The sequence below is a fragment of the Dendrobium catenatum genome, unplaced genomic scaffold, assembly GCF_001605985.2.
Source record: "Dendrobium catenatum unplaced genomic scaffold, ASM160598v2 fragScaff_scaffold_1482, whole genome shotgun sequence".
NCBI lineage: Eukaryota > Viridiplantae > Streptophyta > Magnoliopsida > Asparagales > Orchidaceae > Dendrobium > Dendrobium catenatum.
In genome coordinates this window covers 1,098,696-1,116,038 of record NW_021319944.1, presented here as the reverse complement: position 1 = coordinate 1,116,038, position 17,343 = coordinate 1,098,696, and the positions used below count along the sequence as shown (strand labels likewise).

At 31.9% G+C, this 17,343-nt stretch overlaps 1 protein-coding gene across 1 annotated transcript in view; it reads right to left on the bottom strand.

The window, feature by feature from the left end:
• Positions 1 to 2,880: 2,880 nt before the first annotated feature.
• Positions 2,881 to 17,343, bottom strand: part of LOC110102967 (DNA-directed RNA polymerase III subunit 1) — an 83,100-nt gene continuing 68,637 nt past the window's right edge. Inside the window, exons 22-28 of the mRNA XM_020831494.2 lie at positions 15,684 to 15,839; positions 15,490 to 15,603; positions 15,310 to 15,377; positions 5,594 to 5,798; positions 5,220 to 5,422; positions 3,444 to 3,556; positions 2,881 to 3,350 (exon numbers count right to left, since the gene is read on the bottom strand). Of these exons, the coding sequence (XP_020687153.1) occupies positions 3,505 to 3,556; positions 5,220 to 5,422; positions 5,594 to 5,798; positions 15,310 to 15,377; positions 15,490 to 15,603; positions 15,684 to 15,839 (798 nt within the window). The 3' untranslated portion in view covers positions 2,881 to 3,350; positions 3,444 to 3,504. The remainder of the gene's footprint in view (positions 3,351 to 3,443; positions 3,557 to 5,219; positions 5,423 to 5,593; positions 5,799 to 15,309; positions 15,378 to 15,489; positions 15,604 to 15,683; positions 15,840 to 17,343) is intronic.

The window sequence follows — 17,343 nt, the reverse complement described above, 5'->3', positions numbered from 1 at the left end:
TTGATTTCCCGATAAGAGAAATCATATCTTCTTTAACTTTGATGAAGAAAGAATTCTTCAATCTCCTATTATATAATGGATTGCTACAACTAAGACTATTCTTATATTTTTTTCCCTTTTTGGATTTTTTTTTTTTTTAAAAACTTATTATCTCCTACAACTTTTTATGTGCATGTTAACTTTTTTAAAAACCTAAGATACAAAATACATATTCTACCGACGTAAATTTTTTAACATGTAACAAAAAAGATCTCTCTTTGTTATTAAAAAAAGTTTAAATAAATATATAAAATATGTATCATCTGATGAATAGAATTCTCTGCAGTAAATACATGATATAAGATGTATCGTTTATTACATCTTCTTTATGTTCATTCTTAATATACACTTTGATCATCGTTGTTGTAGGTCTAATTTTGAATTGTTTACTAATTTTCTTTTACATAGAATTGATATATCTCCATAAAACTAACTTGATGAGCATGAATCTTGAGATAAATATTTGATTAAAAAATTTTTAAGATTAAATTTACGATCATCCAAACTCTGATTTCAACAAATTTAAAGTTGAATTGAATGGCTCGATCAGGTGTATCTATCGACACCACAAATGATTCAAGTTGAGTCCAAATAAAGCCAAATTAAGCACTTGAAATGTGTTTTTGAGATCTCTAAACGTTAATTCAATGACCAAATTGTCAAATATAATAGGCTATCTTATAATCAAATTGTGTATCTTGATGAGACGAATCCAAAAGGTCTATGATCATTCAACTTTTACATTATTAAAACACTTAAATGCTAAATAAATAAAGTGATCAATATAAAGTTTTCAATGAAATGTTTCGAATCATGATAATATTTTTCAAAAAAATTCTTACATTAAAGTATAAAAAAGATTCATTTTTTATATATATGAGATTCGAGAGTTAAGAGAGTTAAAAGAACTCTATTGTATTTTTTAGCAAACACCATCAATGACTATCATTAGAAATCATTGCCAAACCTTTTTACTTCTCTTATTGTTGTTTGATTACTAACATCTAACATTATTACTAGACTTCAACTATCCACTTATAAACATTCGTAATTCCTACAACTGAAATTAAATAATTATTTTCAATTATATAATCATGTATTATTCAATTGAAGAGAAGAGTTTGGTATTGAACCACAAATTATATATTTGATTAATTCAGCTAGGTCATATCTCGTGATTTTTTCTTTATTGGATTTTCAACATAAAAAATTTGATCTCTTACAACTTTCATTTGAGTATTTTGGATCTTTGTATAAATAAAGTTAACATATAAAATACATGCTCTGTCGTCGAAAATTTGTTAACACAATACAAATATAATTAAATATTAATTGTGAGACATATTTTAGAAAAAATTCTAAATTTATTTCACTTATATTAATTTTATCTTTATTCCAACTATTCAAAAATTAGACTAAGGCTTCGTTTGGGATGACTTTCTTACTGCTTCTTAAAAATTTTGTACTAAAAAATTTGTTTATAAAGTAGTAAGAAAGCCTTCCCAAACAAAGTCTAAATCTTTTACTGATACAAAGTTGTAGGGCTGAATTTAGAAAGAATTTGGGAGAATATGGATAATAACTTAAGAACATGACTAACAGTCACAGTGGTTTGACTACATATCCAAAATTTTATTAAAGTTTTGATATTAATTAATAGAAGATAATGTATCGCATTAAAAAATGAAGCCACAAGGATAAATTTTTATAGCTTGAGCTTATTAGATTGGGCCCAACTACTGGGCTGAAGCGATAAATAATAGCCCATTTATAGCATAAACTTGCCACGGGCCGTTATGAATTTTCGTCGTTCACCTTTGATGGGCTGCAACGGATCATAAGGTTTGTACAGGGCTCGCTAACTACTTATTGGTTACTCAGTTTATATTATTTTTTATTATATTTAAAAATTAAATTTCATCATTAATTATTTATGATAACTAAAGTATCATCAAGTTCCTATTCCATTGCCCTCCTCCAAAATTCTTTAATCTAATTTCTATAAAAAATATGATTATTATTTTCATATATATGACTATTATAATAAATTTTAAATTTTATTAAATATTTAATAGTTATTTATTTATTAAATATGTGTCAAAATATAAATTTAATTGAGATTAACAAACAATGTGTCCATAGAACAAGAAACTTGGGAAAGGATAAAAAAAAAACCTAATTGATTGATCTAAGTTGAAATAGCTTGTACTAATAGAAATAAGCTTAAAAGGATTGTTGATGAAGCACAATTATTAGAGTATTCTGACTTCATGAACCTATGTAACCTATATTATTTCATGGAAATAAATTTGCATGTTATTATTTAATAATTTATCATCTTTTTATACATGTGTTGCCTTTAGTTTTAAGTAAAATGCTATTTATCCAAAGTTTACGGGTTCAATACCATTCATTTAAAAAAAAAAAAAAACTTAGGAAAATGATTAAGAGGTGCCAGCTAGTGAAACCGCTTCTCCTAGATGCCCACAAAGATCTTATATTTCTTATATCAAACTAAAAAATCGAGCACTAGACTGTCCGAAGGCAAATCAGAGCGTGTCACATCACCAGTACACAACACTGCAAAAAAGTGACATGACACATTCTGATTTGTCTGCGAACATTATCCGGTGACTGCACATAATAATTTTTCCAAGCTTGAGGATTGACTTGACCATGCCATGATTATATAGGTGATTATAATCGCCCTATAACTAAAAAAATTCTCAAAAATACTCTCTAAAGTGCCTAATCTCAAATATTATTTCTATCTTAGTCAATCTTATGATGTCAACTGAAAGGTTGTAGTTATAGAATCAACATCAAAGAGCAGGCCATAACTTCACAACATAAGATAAGAATAATTTTGATATTTTCTCCAACACCTTGATGATCACCATTTTAGGTTTTCTTAATTGTTGTCGTCCTGAATGGTGAGCAGGAGCCATCGTCAGAGCAACTATGATATTAGCTAGAATTGCATTTTCTTATGTAGAGAAAACTTGTTTTAAGCATTTACAAATGTGAATGAAGCATCAACTCACTTGCTCCAAACTTCCCACTTGAAGTCACAGAAAATAAGCATTTCTATCATCTCAACCATGCTGTAAAAGCCTATGGATTTGCATGCAATCACTTGAAAATTTTTGTTCTGAAGTAATTTTCTATTCACGAGACCCAAAGAAGCTGTAGATTTCCACTGCATTTGCTAGCTATATAATCTCCATTTCAAGTTTGAAGCAGAGGAACAAATCAATTTGATGTATATATATCACGAACCAGAAACTTGAATACCAACAATTTGCTTTTCACTTGCAAGGTAAAAAAAAAAAGAATTTAGTACGTAAATTTGGAAACGAAACCAAATAGCTTATGACCTATAGAAAATGTAAATGAACAGCTACCTTGCTCCAAAACATTCATGGATCGCAATATTAGTTCTTTTAGATGGATCTCTTGTTTGCCTCAGCTAATTATTGGATCTGGTCCATACTTCAGCTCAGTAAGGTCTTGTACTCTGCAATTGCTGCGCCTTAGTCCACAATTATATGTTCAACAATATTTACAGAAGCAATGCCATGAAAAATTTAAAATAAGCAGCAACAATGCAGCCAAATCATTGGTTTGCTTTTATTATTCTACTAAAGAAGCATTACATGATACAAATAGGGGCGGATCCACCTTAAGCCCAGGCCCCCGGAAAAAAAAAAAAAATCTTATTATATGATTCATTAGGTAATTTGTCATCCTCAATGTATTTTTTAATTTTTATTACAGGGGTTTTTAGGCAATTGCCCCCCTAAAAGTTTTAAAATACTATGATCTTTAGGCAATAGCCCCAACATAATTAAACACATTATGTAGAGATGCTTTAGTTATGGTCAAACCTCACCAGGGGGCGCTGCCCCTTGGACCCCCGACATATCTGCGAATCGTACAATTATCGAGGATATGAACAAATAGTGGTCGAGAGGTAATGCCCTCGGAACAAATTTTCATTGTAACGATATTTATGAAAAAAAAAATTCTACACTTTCACTTATAAGTTTGCCCCCTTAAAATTAAGGCTGGTTCCGCCCTTGGATACAGAAAAGAAGAAGAAAGAGAAGGAACAGCAAAGTAAGAACTCATATCCCTCAATGAATAGTAGGAAAGGAGAAATCCGCAGACACTGGCAGGATTTCCACGTAATAGATGTGAATAGATCAGAGAGTATTCTACTTCAATAATGTTCCTCCAAACTGTTTGTTCAGACGCTGGAGTTTGTTATTTATTAAATTTTTATGTATATAATTATCACATTCTCAACCATGTTATGAAATATGTCTAAATTGCCACGCATCATAAATTCTGCATAATTTCTCTGTTCCACCTCTCGAGTAGATGTTGTATTGCGTTTATACCAACACTCTGATCATATGGAGTTTCTGTAACGCCTCTTACATCCCACTAATCACAGCAAAAAGAAATCAAGATAATCGATTTCTCCATCAGCTCTCACGGGCTTCAAAAACACTATAATGGTACAGCACTTAAAACATAATTGGCATCTTCTAAATCCGTTTTGCTTGACATATAGCACACAAATCACTAGTGCTTGTATGTCTCCGAATCTATTCAGTTATAATTCTGATGGCTAATTTGAAATCCTGGGATCTAAATGACTGACATCCTAATTAGTTCATTCGACATATTATTTCTTATTATTAAGTAGTTCTGTTTGAGTTCTGAATCAGCTTAAATTAGGTTGTTCTATCGGAAATAACTATATTATATATTTAACAGTGTAGACTATCACTATTGCGAAGTATGATACGTTAGAACTGAAAAAAAAAAAAAATCCACGTTCTTCACTTTCTCTATGATATATTTACAATAAGTTTGCCTTTATCTAAGGCTTCATTTGGAGCGCCTTTCTTACTGCTTTTTAAAATAGCTTTCTAGTACAAAAATTAAATTTATTTTTATTAGAAAGCAGCTTCAAGAAACAGTAAGAAAGCAGTCCCAAACAAAGCCTAAGTTTAGATCACTGATTTTCACTATACTAACGTATGCTTTTATGATATGTGATAACATGACTGAAACCAAAATGCAATGAATGCTTAATTGGACATAGAAATCTAATCCCTGAGAAAAAAAAATAGGATTTTTACAAGTGGGGTTGCGTAATTTCAGCATACCTTTGCCTGACTTTAAGTATTCCAGTGCCCAGCTGCATCGGAATGCCCATTATGATGCGCTCACTCACTCCCTCAATGTGGTCATCCCTGCCACTGTATGCCCCATTAAATAAATGCTCGGACGTTTTCTCAAATGAAGCCAGCATCAAAACACTGTTTTTCATTTTTGTGAGCCCAAATCTTGTCATACCAAGCACCTCACCCTGTTTGAAAGTAATCAAAATTTATCAGGGAAGTGATTTTCCTGAGAATGTTATCAAATATTTATGAGAATGAATGAATGTGGATTCCTTCTAAAGAATTAATACAGGAGCTATAAGTACAAGGCTTACGTTCTTCATAGCATTAGAAAATATAGAGGTTAGAAACTATACTTTGTAAGTCATTAAATCAGCAAGGAGCTTCATATGGCGGATATCAATGCTCATTCCATGTCCATCCATAGTAAATTTAATTTCATTTATAATAGTCTGCCTTGCAGCTTCAATACCAAGAGTTTGACATACTTCAATAACATGATTGGTAGTGGTTTTGCTTGCATCGACACCTGGAGTGCCCATAACAGCAAGATAGTTTGTGCTGCCAACAAAGAAATGCAAAATTATATTCAAGCAATTCCCTTGTATGTATTCAAAACTTTAGAGCATATAATCATGGAAAAGAGACAAATAAACTAGTCATTTATCTTTACATATATAACAAGCCATGGGAGAGTTGTTGAAACTGTTTTCTGATTTTGCCCCTCCAAACTTGGTTAGGCAATCCTCACTAACATATCATCTGAATCTATAACAACAATAATAACAAGATTTTATCCCACTGCATGGGGTCGATTATATGAATCTTTTTTCTCCATTTTATTTCTCATTTAAATCAAATTAAAAAAAGTAAATTTTAATACTTTCTAACCAAATCTTTTTAGATCTACCTATGCATTTCTTAATATTGGTTGAATCTAATACATCTACTCTCCTAAGAAGATCATTGGATGGCTGATGTTTTATGTGATCATACCATTTAAGGCAACTCTCTCTAATCTTTTTTGCCATTGGAGCTACTAACCTCTTCACATATATACTTGTTTCGCATTTTGTCTCTAAGTGTAAAGCCACTCATCCACCTGAGCATTCTCATCTCTGCGAGACTTAACATGATTTTCTGTTTTTTTAATAGCCTAAATTCTACACTATAAAGCATTACAGGTCTCGCCAAAATCTCATAAAATTTTCCATTAAGTTCAAGGGATACTTTTATATCCACAACATGCCCGATACATTCCTTCACTTCAACTATCCAACTTGAATTCTAAAAATAATATCCCCATCTATTTCACCATCTATTTGTATGATAGACCCAAGCTATCTTAAATGTGCACTCTTTTCAATGACTCGTTCACTCGTAATATCACAATCCCATCACTATTATTAATACTAAAATTACACTTTATGTATTGGTTTTAGATTTGCTCAAATGAAAAATTTTAGACTTTAAAATTGACCTCTATAACTAAATTTTTCCATTAAATCCCTCTCTAGCCTTATCAACAAGAAGATGAGCTCCAAAAAAATTTTGGGCATCCCAGCCCTTCCTCATAGTTCAAGGAGAGTTTTGACGGGTTAAATTCCAGGAATTTTTTTTTTCCTAAAAACTGATTGATTAGAGATAAGACACTACCCAAAGATTTCGCCCCAATTATGCAATGAGTTTAAGATTTGAGTTCAGCTTTCCCATAGGCGCAAATCCATATAGTTAATAGCCCCTCCCAATGAGAGAGAATACTTTCAATTAAGGCTAATCCTTAAAAAAATATTTAATACTTGGTGTATAGTAATAACAGTTTTAATATTTAAGATTTAAAAATATACCAGCATTTCACATAAAGTAGATGATGGGGAAAATGATGACGAACCCGATTAAGATCACATGGTTCTGTTGTTCTGAGTTGTCATGATCGGTAATCTACTTAGTTAGAGGACCAAGTCGACATAACATGACCGGAAAATCTTTGTCGATAGCCATGGGTTACTTAGTACAAGGGTATCTTGTAGACCTGAAGTGAATGTTTTCCTAGGGATAAGTTCAAGTTGACCTAATAGAGGGCTTTACGCCCAATCAAGTTTACCCTATGATATATTACTTCAGGGTGATAACCATTGGGGGACATACAAGCTCTGTCATTGACCTTAACATTGTGAACGTATTAGGCCAAACCACCTAGTTAAAGGATCTCGATCAAAACCGTTTGCTAAGTGGAGCCGTTAGGCCAAAACATTGGTTAAGGACACGTGCCACATCCTTATTGCTAGGGGTGTCAAAACATGTCAATAGGTTGAATTCAGATCCAAACCGAACTAAATTCGGTCAACTTGAACCCAACCGATTTAATAGATGGGTCAAAGAGGTGAACATGAACCCGACCTGCTAGCTACCAAAACCAACTCGCTCGCAACCGAACCCGACATGATTACTTGTTTTTATTAAAAATAATGTTTTTATTAACCTTTTAACCATATATTTTAGGTTGATTAATTTAAAATAAGAAGATTATATTGACAAATAAAAAAATTAAAGAAAAAATATTAGATGGGTTGAAATCAAGTTGGCGGATCAACTCGAACTCGATCCGTTTATAAATAGGTTGGAATGCATGAGCCAAACCCGCCCCATTTATTAAATAGATCAACCTAAACCTATATTTTTTGGGTCAGGTCATTTATTAAAACCTTTAATGTCAAGAGATTATTTGAGAATGAATTATAGTAATATTTTTGACAAGACATTCACTTTTTAGGAGTTGAAGTAAATTTGATTTCATCACCCTCGCCAAATGTTTATGGAAGATGAATAAATTATTGTTTAAAGTTATGAGTGATTAATTTATATTTGAATATTTGTATTGTGAAAGATGTTAAATTTTAAAATGTTGATAAAATTTCAAAATTAATCTCTCTTGTTGAGATTAGCATTCAACATGTTCATCATTAAGGCTATGTTAAAGTGATTTTATATTTATATTTTATCAGGGTTTAAAGGTAACATAATAGAATCCTTTTTTGTTGAAATTTATCTTCAACACAAGCATTAACAAATGAAATTGAAATCATTTAAAATTATTTTTATTTTATAGCATGAGAATTTGATTTTAAGAATTAACCTTTACTGCCATGAGATTATTTGAGAATGAATTTTAGTGAAATTTCTTAAAGGACATTTACTTTGTGGGAGTTGAAGTTATTATGATTTCAACACCCTCGCCAAATGATTATAGAAGATAAATAAATTTTTGCTTGAAGTTGTGAGTGATTAATTTCTATTTTGAAAGATGTTAAATTTTAAAATTTTGATAAAATTTAAAAGTTGACCCCTCCAGTTGAGATTAGCTTTCAATACGGTCATCATTAAGGCTATGTTAAAGTGACTTTAAATTTTTTATATTTTATAAGAGTTCAGAGTATAGGTATAAAAAAGGGTTTATGGGTCGGGTTAGGATCGAACCAGGAATTGAGCTGGGTTCAAACAGGTTGACCTGGACCCGACCCTTCGAGTTGACCCGGCCTGACCCGCAAACTTGGATCTAGTTGAGCCGAGCGAGGTGCGGGAGGATGTGCTGGCGAGCCATGCTGGTGAGCAGAGCGAGTGCGGCAGGGCACGCGGTGCGCTAAGCACGTAGGCACTAGTATGGGTGGGGCTCACGGGCGTAGACGCCTTTGCGGCAAGGCGTGCAGGAGGCAAGCTTGAGTTTGGGTGAGACTCACGAGCGTGGGTACAGGTGCGGCAAGGCGCACATGTAGCAAGCGTGGGTCAGGGCGGTGCTCATGGGCACGAGTGCGTTACACCTGGACGCAGGTGGAGTGCAAAAAAACAAGAGACATTTGTTCATATTTGCTAGATTGTTTGTTTAAAATGTTCATGAAAAAATACAATATGAATTATAAATTGTTTGTTCGTGAACGAGTTTATTTGGCAGCTTGAAAACACTAATTAGATATGTTCATGAACTTGCTCATCTGATAGATCAAGAATACTCGTTAGATATATTCATGAACGAGCTTGTTTGATTGTTTAAAATTTTTGCTAGATATATTCACGAATATACTCGATGTAATTATTTGTTAGAAGACTCGATAAGGCTCATTTGTTAAATTAATAAACATCTAGAAGTAGATCTCATTTATAGCTCGTTCAGGCTCATTTGTTCAAAGCTCGATAAGCACAAAATGAATCGAACATAAACCAACCATGAATCAAACATGAACATCCATTAATTTAAACAAACCAATCTTGAACAAAAAGAAAAAAAGCTCGAATCGAACTCGAACCGAACTTAAACAAGCAGATAATAAACAAACTCAAATATGAACACACACATACTCGACTCGTCTTGGTTCGTTTGCAGCCCTACCCACGCAAATTTCTCATACTTTCGTATTTGATCGTTAAGCACATTAATGGTGTACAAGTAGGGATTTTAAAGTTCTTTTACGTGGCACAAACACTTTCAATGCATTTGCACAATGCACTTAGATGCTTTTTGGTGTAGTTAAATTGCGTGCTCTCATGCTTTCAATATATTTGCACGTTTTAGGTGTGCTCATGCGATGCACTTGTATGTATTCCGATGCTTTTGCATATCATATTCATATGCTTCAATTTTCTTTAAAATTTTCAAATTAAAAATGTAGCACGTCTTTCAATGCAGTCACATACTTTTCAAAGTGGTGCACTGCACTGAGTTATCATAGCATGCTTATGCTTCATGAGGCTACATAATGCTCCTTGAGGTGATATCCTTGGGTTTAAAAATTTACATGTTAATATAAGCAGGAATTTATAAAATATTCAAATTTAGTAAATTGCGTGAGTATTGGCTATTGGAATATGCACAAAATCTAATTTTCAGGCCTAACATATGCCATATATCAGCTTGTGTGTTGCAATCTGGTGACGTTAAATGCAAAGCAGATTCTATTCTTAGAAATGAAATTCATCCTTATATAAATCATTTTAAAGTGAACGAGTCCCACATGTCATCTTCTCTACTCTATAAATAAAGTGGGAGTTTAATTACTTCTTTTATTGCTGTTAAGCTCACTAATCAAGTCCCTAGGATTTGTTATTGTTCTAGTGACAGTGGAGAAATTTTGTGCTCTCAAGTAAGTTTTTCAGAATTTCATTCCAAGTTCCCTAAAAGCTCTTTTTTAATCTTGCGAATTTCATTTATTTGTATTTTATTTATTTGCATTTTATTTTAAAAATGTTATTTTAAGTCATGTTTCCTATGAGTGGCTTTGAACTAAATTTCAACAATCTCTCGACATCATTCTTGTTTAGGAGAAATTTTGGAGAGTTTTAGCCTGCCCAATATGCTAAAAAAGAATTGCATAGTCGGTGTTAGCTGATGTCACGGCCGGGGACTTCAATCAAACAACATCAAAAAAGACGAGCATGGGTCTTTCACCTGCACGAAAAGACTAATTTTCTCGCAATGCTAGAATTACGCAAACAAATACTTATTTTGCAAATTTTATTAGCACATTTGAACAACACAAACGAGTATTTAAATTTAGCTTGTTGTGCTAAGAAAAGTGCTCACAAAGCTTACATGATGAATCATGCTAAAAAAAGCATGCATGGATTCTACTCATGTTGAACACGTCACGATCAGGATTTTAAGCTTTAAAGTGTTTTGAATTTTATACTTTCGCGCAAGGCCAACCATGAAGATAAGACTACTAGAAAACCAGACATTAGAGGATGAAGGAGGCCTACAGCTCTGGGCTTGTGCGAACTAGGAGCAGGTGTGAAAGAGTTTATTAAAATGTCTCATCCATATATATTGAATATCCTCTTATAAGATGCTTGTGTTTGAACCTTTATTAATCTTCAATCTTATTGCACTTCACTTGAATTAAATTTTTACTCATATCTCTTTGCTTGGCTAATTTATACACACCTTTCATTCTTTTATATGATCTATTATAAAAATTACTAAAGCTAAATTCTTTGCATTACAAATTACTTAGAATCTTTGTGGGCCACCATATATCTTTCCCAATATTTTCAAACTTTTACAGCTAACCAATTTTGATAATAAAGCTTTTATTTTTAATCATTCCTTATACATTTTGATTCCACCATAAATTATTTTTAATAATAGAAGCTTTTCATTTTTATTCTCCAAAGTACATACTTTACAACTTTTTCAGTATCACGAACTATTTTTCCCCACATAATATTAGCTTCCTCATGAACAATCCAAATTTTAAGATATTGAATCCTACCATAAAATATTTTTATTAGCATTATTTAAATATCTCTAAATAATCCTAGGACAATATTCTACTTTATTTTTTTATTTTTTACCCCTTCATTTTAAAGTCCAAAACTAATAAGCGATGTTGCGTAGATAAATTTTTACTCGAAATAACTTTACAACATTTGCAATCTAAACAATTTATTTATTTTTTAATAAAAAATAATCAATTTTAATTTTATTATGCCCATTCTTATAAGTGTTGAGATACACATATACTTTCTTAAATAAAATATTAACAATTACAAAATAATAGGCTAAAAGAAAATCTAGTATGATCTTATCACCTTCGCTCTAAACCATAGCCATCCTGAATATTTTTAAAATTTTCTACAGCTTTATCACGTATCCATTTAAGTGAACACAAAAAAACTCTTTTTTAAGAGAAATCTTTTGTATTAAATCTTATAAATCATGCCAAAATTTTATTTTATAACACATCCAAATCTACTTGAGTATAAACAATTATAATATTAATAATCTTAACATTAATAATAATATTTAAAGCTGTAATTCTATTTCCAATTTTATTAATTTCTATAACGTTAATCTTCAAATTATTATTTATAATCATGCCTATATCATTTCTAATATGGCTCCTACTTGAATACCAAAATTTAAATCCTAAACTATCAATCTCCTTAGCATTTTCCCTAACCCATTTAGCATTTTTGAATACATAGAATATTTATCTTCCTATAAATCATAATATCTATATATGATGCACCGACAGACCTTCATAAGAAGGTATGTAGTGTCAGACACATACATGTGTCTTACACAACTGGGACATGTGTTGGAATAGCTGAAATGTGTCCGATTAAAATACTATATAAGTAGAATCGAACATGCATGTCCAACACGTGTCCCAATATTTAATCATAAATTATTTAAAATAACTTTTTTAATATTTTAATATCATAATTTATTAATCAAATGTTTTCTTACTATCCAGCCCAACAAGCCCGATCCTGATCCCGTAACAAACGCTCGCCACATATTTCCCCTTGGAACATCGCCTTGATTGTTGCAGGCATGGGCGTTTGACATTGGATCCTTCATCTTTGAAACGCAAAATTGAGAGCGTCCGACATTTGGTGTGTGGAAGGTAAGAGGAATTTTTTTTCTCTTGTTTCAATTATTCCAAACTTAAATTGAAACTATCTCATTGCATACACAAACGATCTAGCTTCTAAGGTTTGGCACTAAACTCCATAAAGTCCAGCAATGACAAGGTCATGACCTTGCTCGCTAACGCACGAAGCTTGATATGTTAAATCTAGGTCTGCTATGTCGAGTTTAGAGGAGTTTTATTTTTTTCACTTATTTATGTTATTTTAATGATAATTTTACTTAAGATACTTTGTTGCACATAGCTAACTTGTTTTAATTTGACTTTCATAGTACTTGAACTATCAAATCATTCTTTAGAAGAATCTAAATATTAAAATCAATAAATAAAACTCTAAGCAATTTTAGCTGCAAACCCTTCCCCCTAACAATAACAATGAATGATAAAGTGAGAGAAATAGGTTTGGAAGGCGAAAAATCTCAAACTGATTAAGCCAAGCTATAAGGCTAGTGAACCATCAACAATCACGAGGCTGTCAAGAGATGATTAGCATAGAGATGTTAAAGAAACGCAAGGCAAAGCTTAATGTCGATGCCAAAAAAGCATAAGAAAGCGAGGTGAAGAATAAGCCCCATATGGGTAGGTCAAGTTGTGTTGTAATGGAATACATCAATTGGCACATGAGATGGATTGTCATCAAAGAATGAACACAAGCAAGATAGGGCTGCTAGGGAACCCATGGGAATGATGCATGAACACAACATGTCAAAGGTAGTGATGAGTGAGTATAATATGAGGGAGCACAATGGCGAGGGAGAAAATCCACAAGCACGAGAGAGCAATGCAGGTCGCAAGCATGAGCACAAGCGAGTAGAGTGGGCTATTGAGCATAAGCCCACAATCTAATGGATAAACAAGTTTAAGATTTTTTTTTTTTTTTTTAAATTATACTTAAGCAGTTGTAAATATTTAAGGATTTTCTTTTGTCGAAGTAATTCCAAGAAACAAATTTGGGATTGCATAGTCGAAGGTCGTTAGATTTCTTTCTCCTGCTATACATAAAAAAATATTTCACGAGTAAAAGTCCAAAATAATCCCCTGGCTATTAGTATATACCCAATTTAATCTCAGACTTTTATAATACCCAACTTAGTCCCTTAACTATCATAAAATGTCTCAATTTGATACCAAAACCAAAGGTAATAGTTAAAGTTAACTCAACAGTTAAATGTGAGGGCATTTTAAGTATTAGGGTATATGTGATTATGTTATAATTTTTATATACTTTATCATTTATTATATTAAAATAAATACTAAAATCATGATGAAAGTTAACCAACTAAATAACAAAGAGTGAATAATTAATAAACATGTGTAAGTTCCAGTAGGATTTTTATATTTATTTTAATATGATAAATAATTAAATATAAAAATAATAATATAATCTCACATACACTATAATACCCAAAGTGGCCTCACATTTAACTGTAGAGATTAATTTTAACTATTACTTTTGGCCTTGAGATTAAATTTGGATATTTTCAAAAAATCGAGGGACTAAGTTGGGTCATCATGAAAGTCTGAGATTAAATTGAACATTTAATAATAGTCGGGGGACTATTTTAGCCTTTTACTCATTACTTAAAATCATATTTTTTTTCCGTATCTCTTAAGTTTTGTTGTTTCATTTCTTTGGTCAATATGTTCAACTCTATTACGGTTGAAAATTACATTTCATAAGGCAAAGCTAAAAGGTTCTATTTTTTAGTTTCTCAAGACGAGCTTCATTCAAAAGCTAAGTTTTTATGTGATAAAAGAAAAAGATGACTGATTTAAGGATATAGGGAATTATAAGCATCTTTTATTCTACCATTTTGAGCTAAGGAAAGATCTGAGAAATTTTTTACATTATGGAATCTTTATGTTTCATCTTTGTTCTTCCTTGAATGAAATAGTTTGGCTTGATGTATCCAATTGACAACCCTACTATTTATGCACAACACATCATTAAAGTGCACACAGGAACTGCATAAAACCAATGTCCCTTGGAGGGGGTAAGAATCGCACCAACAACCATATTAAAAGAAATGAAAGCAAGGATGCTAGCAATTTCATAGGTTATATTCCTCATAGAACCCAAATTTTGGTTCAACACTTTGACCTTTATTTTTCAGTGCCAACCAATTCAGAATCGCACCAACAACCATATAAAAAGAAATGAAAGCAAGGATGAAAGCAATTTCATAGGTTATATTGCTCATAGAACCCAAATTTTGGTTCAACACTTTGACCTTTATTTTTCAGTGCCAACCAATTCAAATTTTCATTTGCAAAGGTTATCAATATCTTACTACCATCAATGTGGCAATTATATAACGAAATAAAGGTTGAATTCCCTTAAAGAAGATTTATTTAGCTCCAATGCTGAAAGTTTTAGAGGTCATTTTTTACTTGCACAAGAACAGTAGAATAATATACGAAAATAACTGAATAAATTGGTCATTAAAATACTCACATAAAATAAAATAAATCATTATGGATGAGACTAACATAAACTAATACGCATAGCCAAACCTGAATATGATAGCCTACGTTAATAATCTTTGAAAACTTACCAAACTGAATCAAATTCCAAAATCAAAGCAGCTGCAATTTGCCCAACGATAAGATATGCTTAAATGCATAAAAAAGCCTGAGATACTAACCCTTCCACAAACAAGCTGTACAATTCTTTATCTTTCTTGATGACCGCACGTTTCACAGTTGAGATCCCCTGCATGCCAACAAATAAGCACTTATCAGTTCAACCAAAAATCATTGATTCGTGCCTGGCTAAACATCATATAAAAGTTTTCTAATAAAACGTCATAATTTTTGTGCTTCACCTTCACAATAACTTTAGGAAGCAATGTATTCATAGAGTGCAGCGGAAACAGCTGGTCTTTGTGAACAAGTGGCATAGAAATTTTCAACTTATGGGAGCTCATTGTGATAACATGCTGCGATGACATTACACAAAGAACATACTCAACCAGAATGAAATGCACAGCAGTGAGTATTTTTTATTGGATCTACTCACCTCAGGTTTTAAACCGATTCTTGGATGATTCAAAATTGCAAATCGCACAGATTCAGAAGAAATTCTCATCTGCAAGCTTTCAATTCTCTCCATGTCGAGTACAACTGATATATATGTTTGACTAGGCTTTAGCACAATCTTTATACATTTAGAGACCTGATTAAAACAAATGGAAAAGCCTGATAATTTCTCCTAATAATATTTTTTATTACATATTAAGAAAATGAACAAGCATTGCTAATATCTTGGGTTCATGCTAGTAAACGAATAACACTGCAAATATTGATGAAAATAAAAAAGAGAAGAAAATAAGTGAAACAAAAACTCATATATGAAAGTTATCGTGTGTCATCTCTATAGTTGTCATTCACCACTCCAAAATATGTCATAGGTTTAGCAATATACCCTCCTAAAGATGATTCAAAACTTCTAAAGTTAATTCTCCCAAAACTGGCTTCAAACTTCGGCTCAAAATAGGTAACTAAAGATACAGTAGGGAAATAAACATAAATAACGACCTTGTCCCATTGTGCCACCCTCTCAACCAAATAATAATGTATTGATATAAAATATGGCATCATGGTGCCAAGGTTAGGTCTTTGGCGCTAAGTGTCAGTATTGCTACAGCAAGTATGGTGCAGTGGAGCAATTTTCCTGCCAAAAGTTCTGAAATTGGCGCCAAAATTGGCGACGTAGCACCGTCTTCTCTAAGAAATATTCAAGGTTACGATGGAGCTTGGCACCTTGGCGTCAGGTGGCATGCTTTTGCATCATTCTCTTTGTAGAAATTTCCTAGAGTGGCGCCTTAGCACCATCACTGCAATCTAACTCTAATTAGCTCCAAATATGCTTGAACGTCAGTTCACTTCATGCATTAAACACTAGATATTGTAAATTACATTCTACACTATAATTTACCAAGTATCTACGCCATCATTTACATTCACTTTCGTATATAGAAATTCTCAAAAAATAGTAAAAATAATGTTAAAAGCACAAAGATTTGATGGAGTCAGGGGCGGATCCAACCTTATCCAGACTCATTATATAAAAAATTCAATACTAAAAATTTAAAATATATATAAGCTAAAATTCTAAAAAAACATGACAACAATAAAATATGGTCTAAAATTTGAATATTGAGTAGAAACATAAGAGCATAGGTATTAAAAATTATGCAATATGATATACTCTATGATGCATATTAGTGGAGTTATTTTAACTTATTCAAGCCCCCTATTTTTTCCCATTTCATATTTCCACACAAAATGTCATCTCTAATTAATTGAATATAAATATTTTAATAGGTAATTTAATAAATTCTGATTATATTAATTAAATTATAATGAATATAACATAATAGTTGAATTAATCATTAAATATAATAAACTTTATGATATAATTTTATGAATAGAAATTTATATTTAATTAGATTTATAAATTTATAAATTCATTCTTATTAAAACTAAATTCCGAAAATTATAATTATAAATTTATTGCAACACACTTAAAACTTGAAGCCCTCGTCTTTCTCCCCCTTCCTCTCCTACCTGAAACCCTAGATGAAAGGGAAACGAGGAAAGGAAGTCACAACGGAAGCTCGCTGACAAAGGCAACTTTGGTAACGCAGGCATGTGGCGGTGTTGTGGTGTGGTGAGGA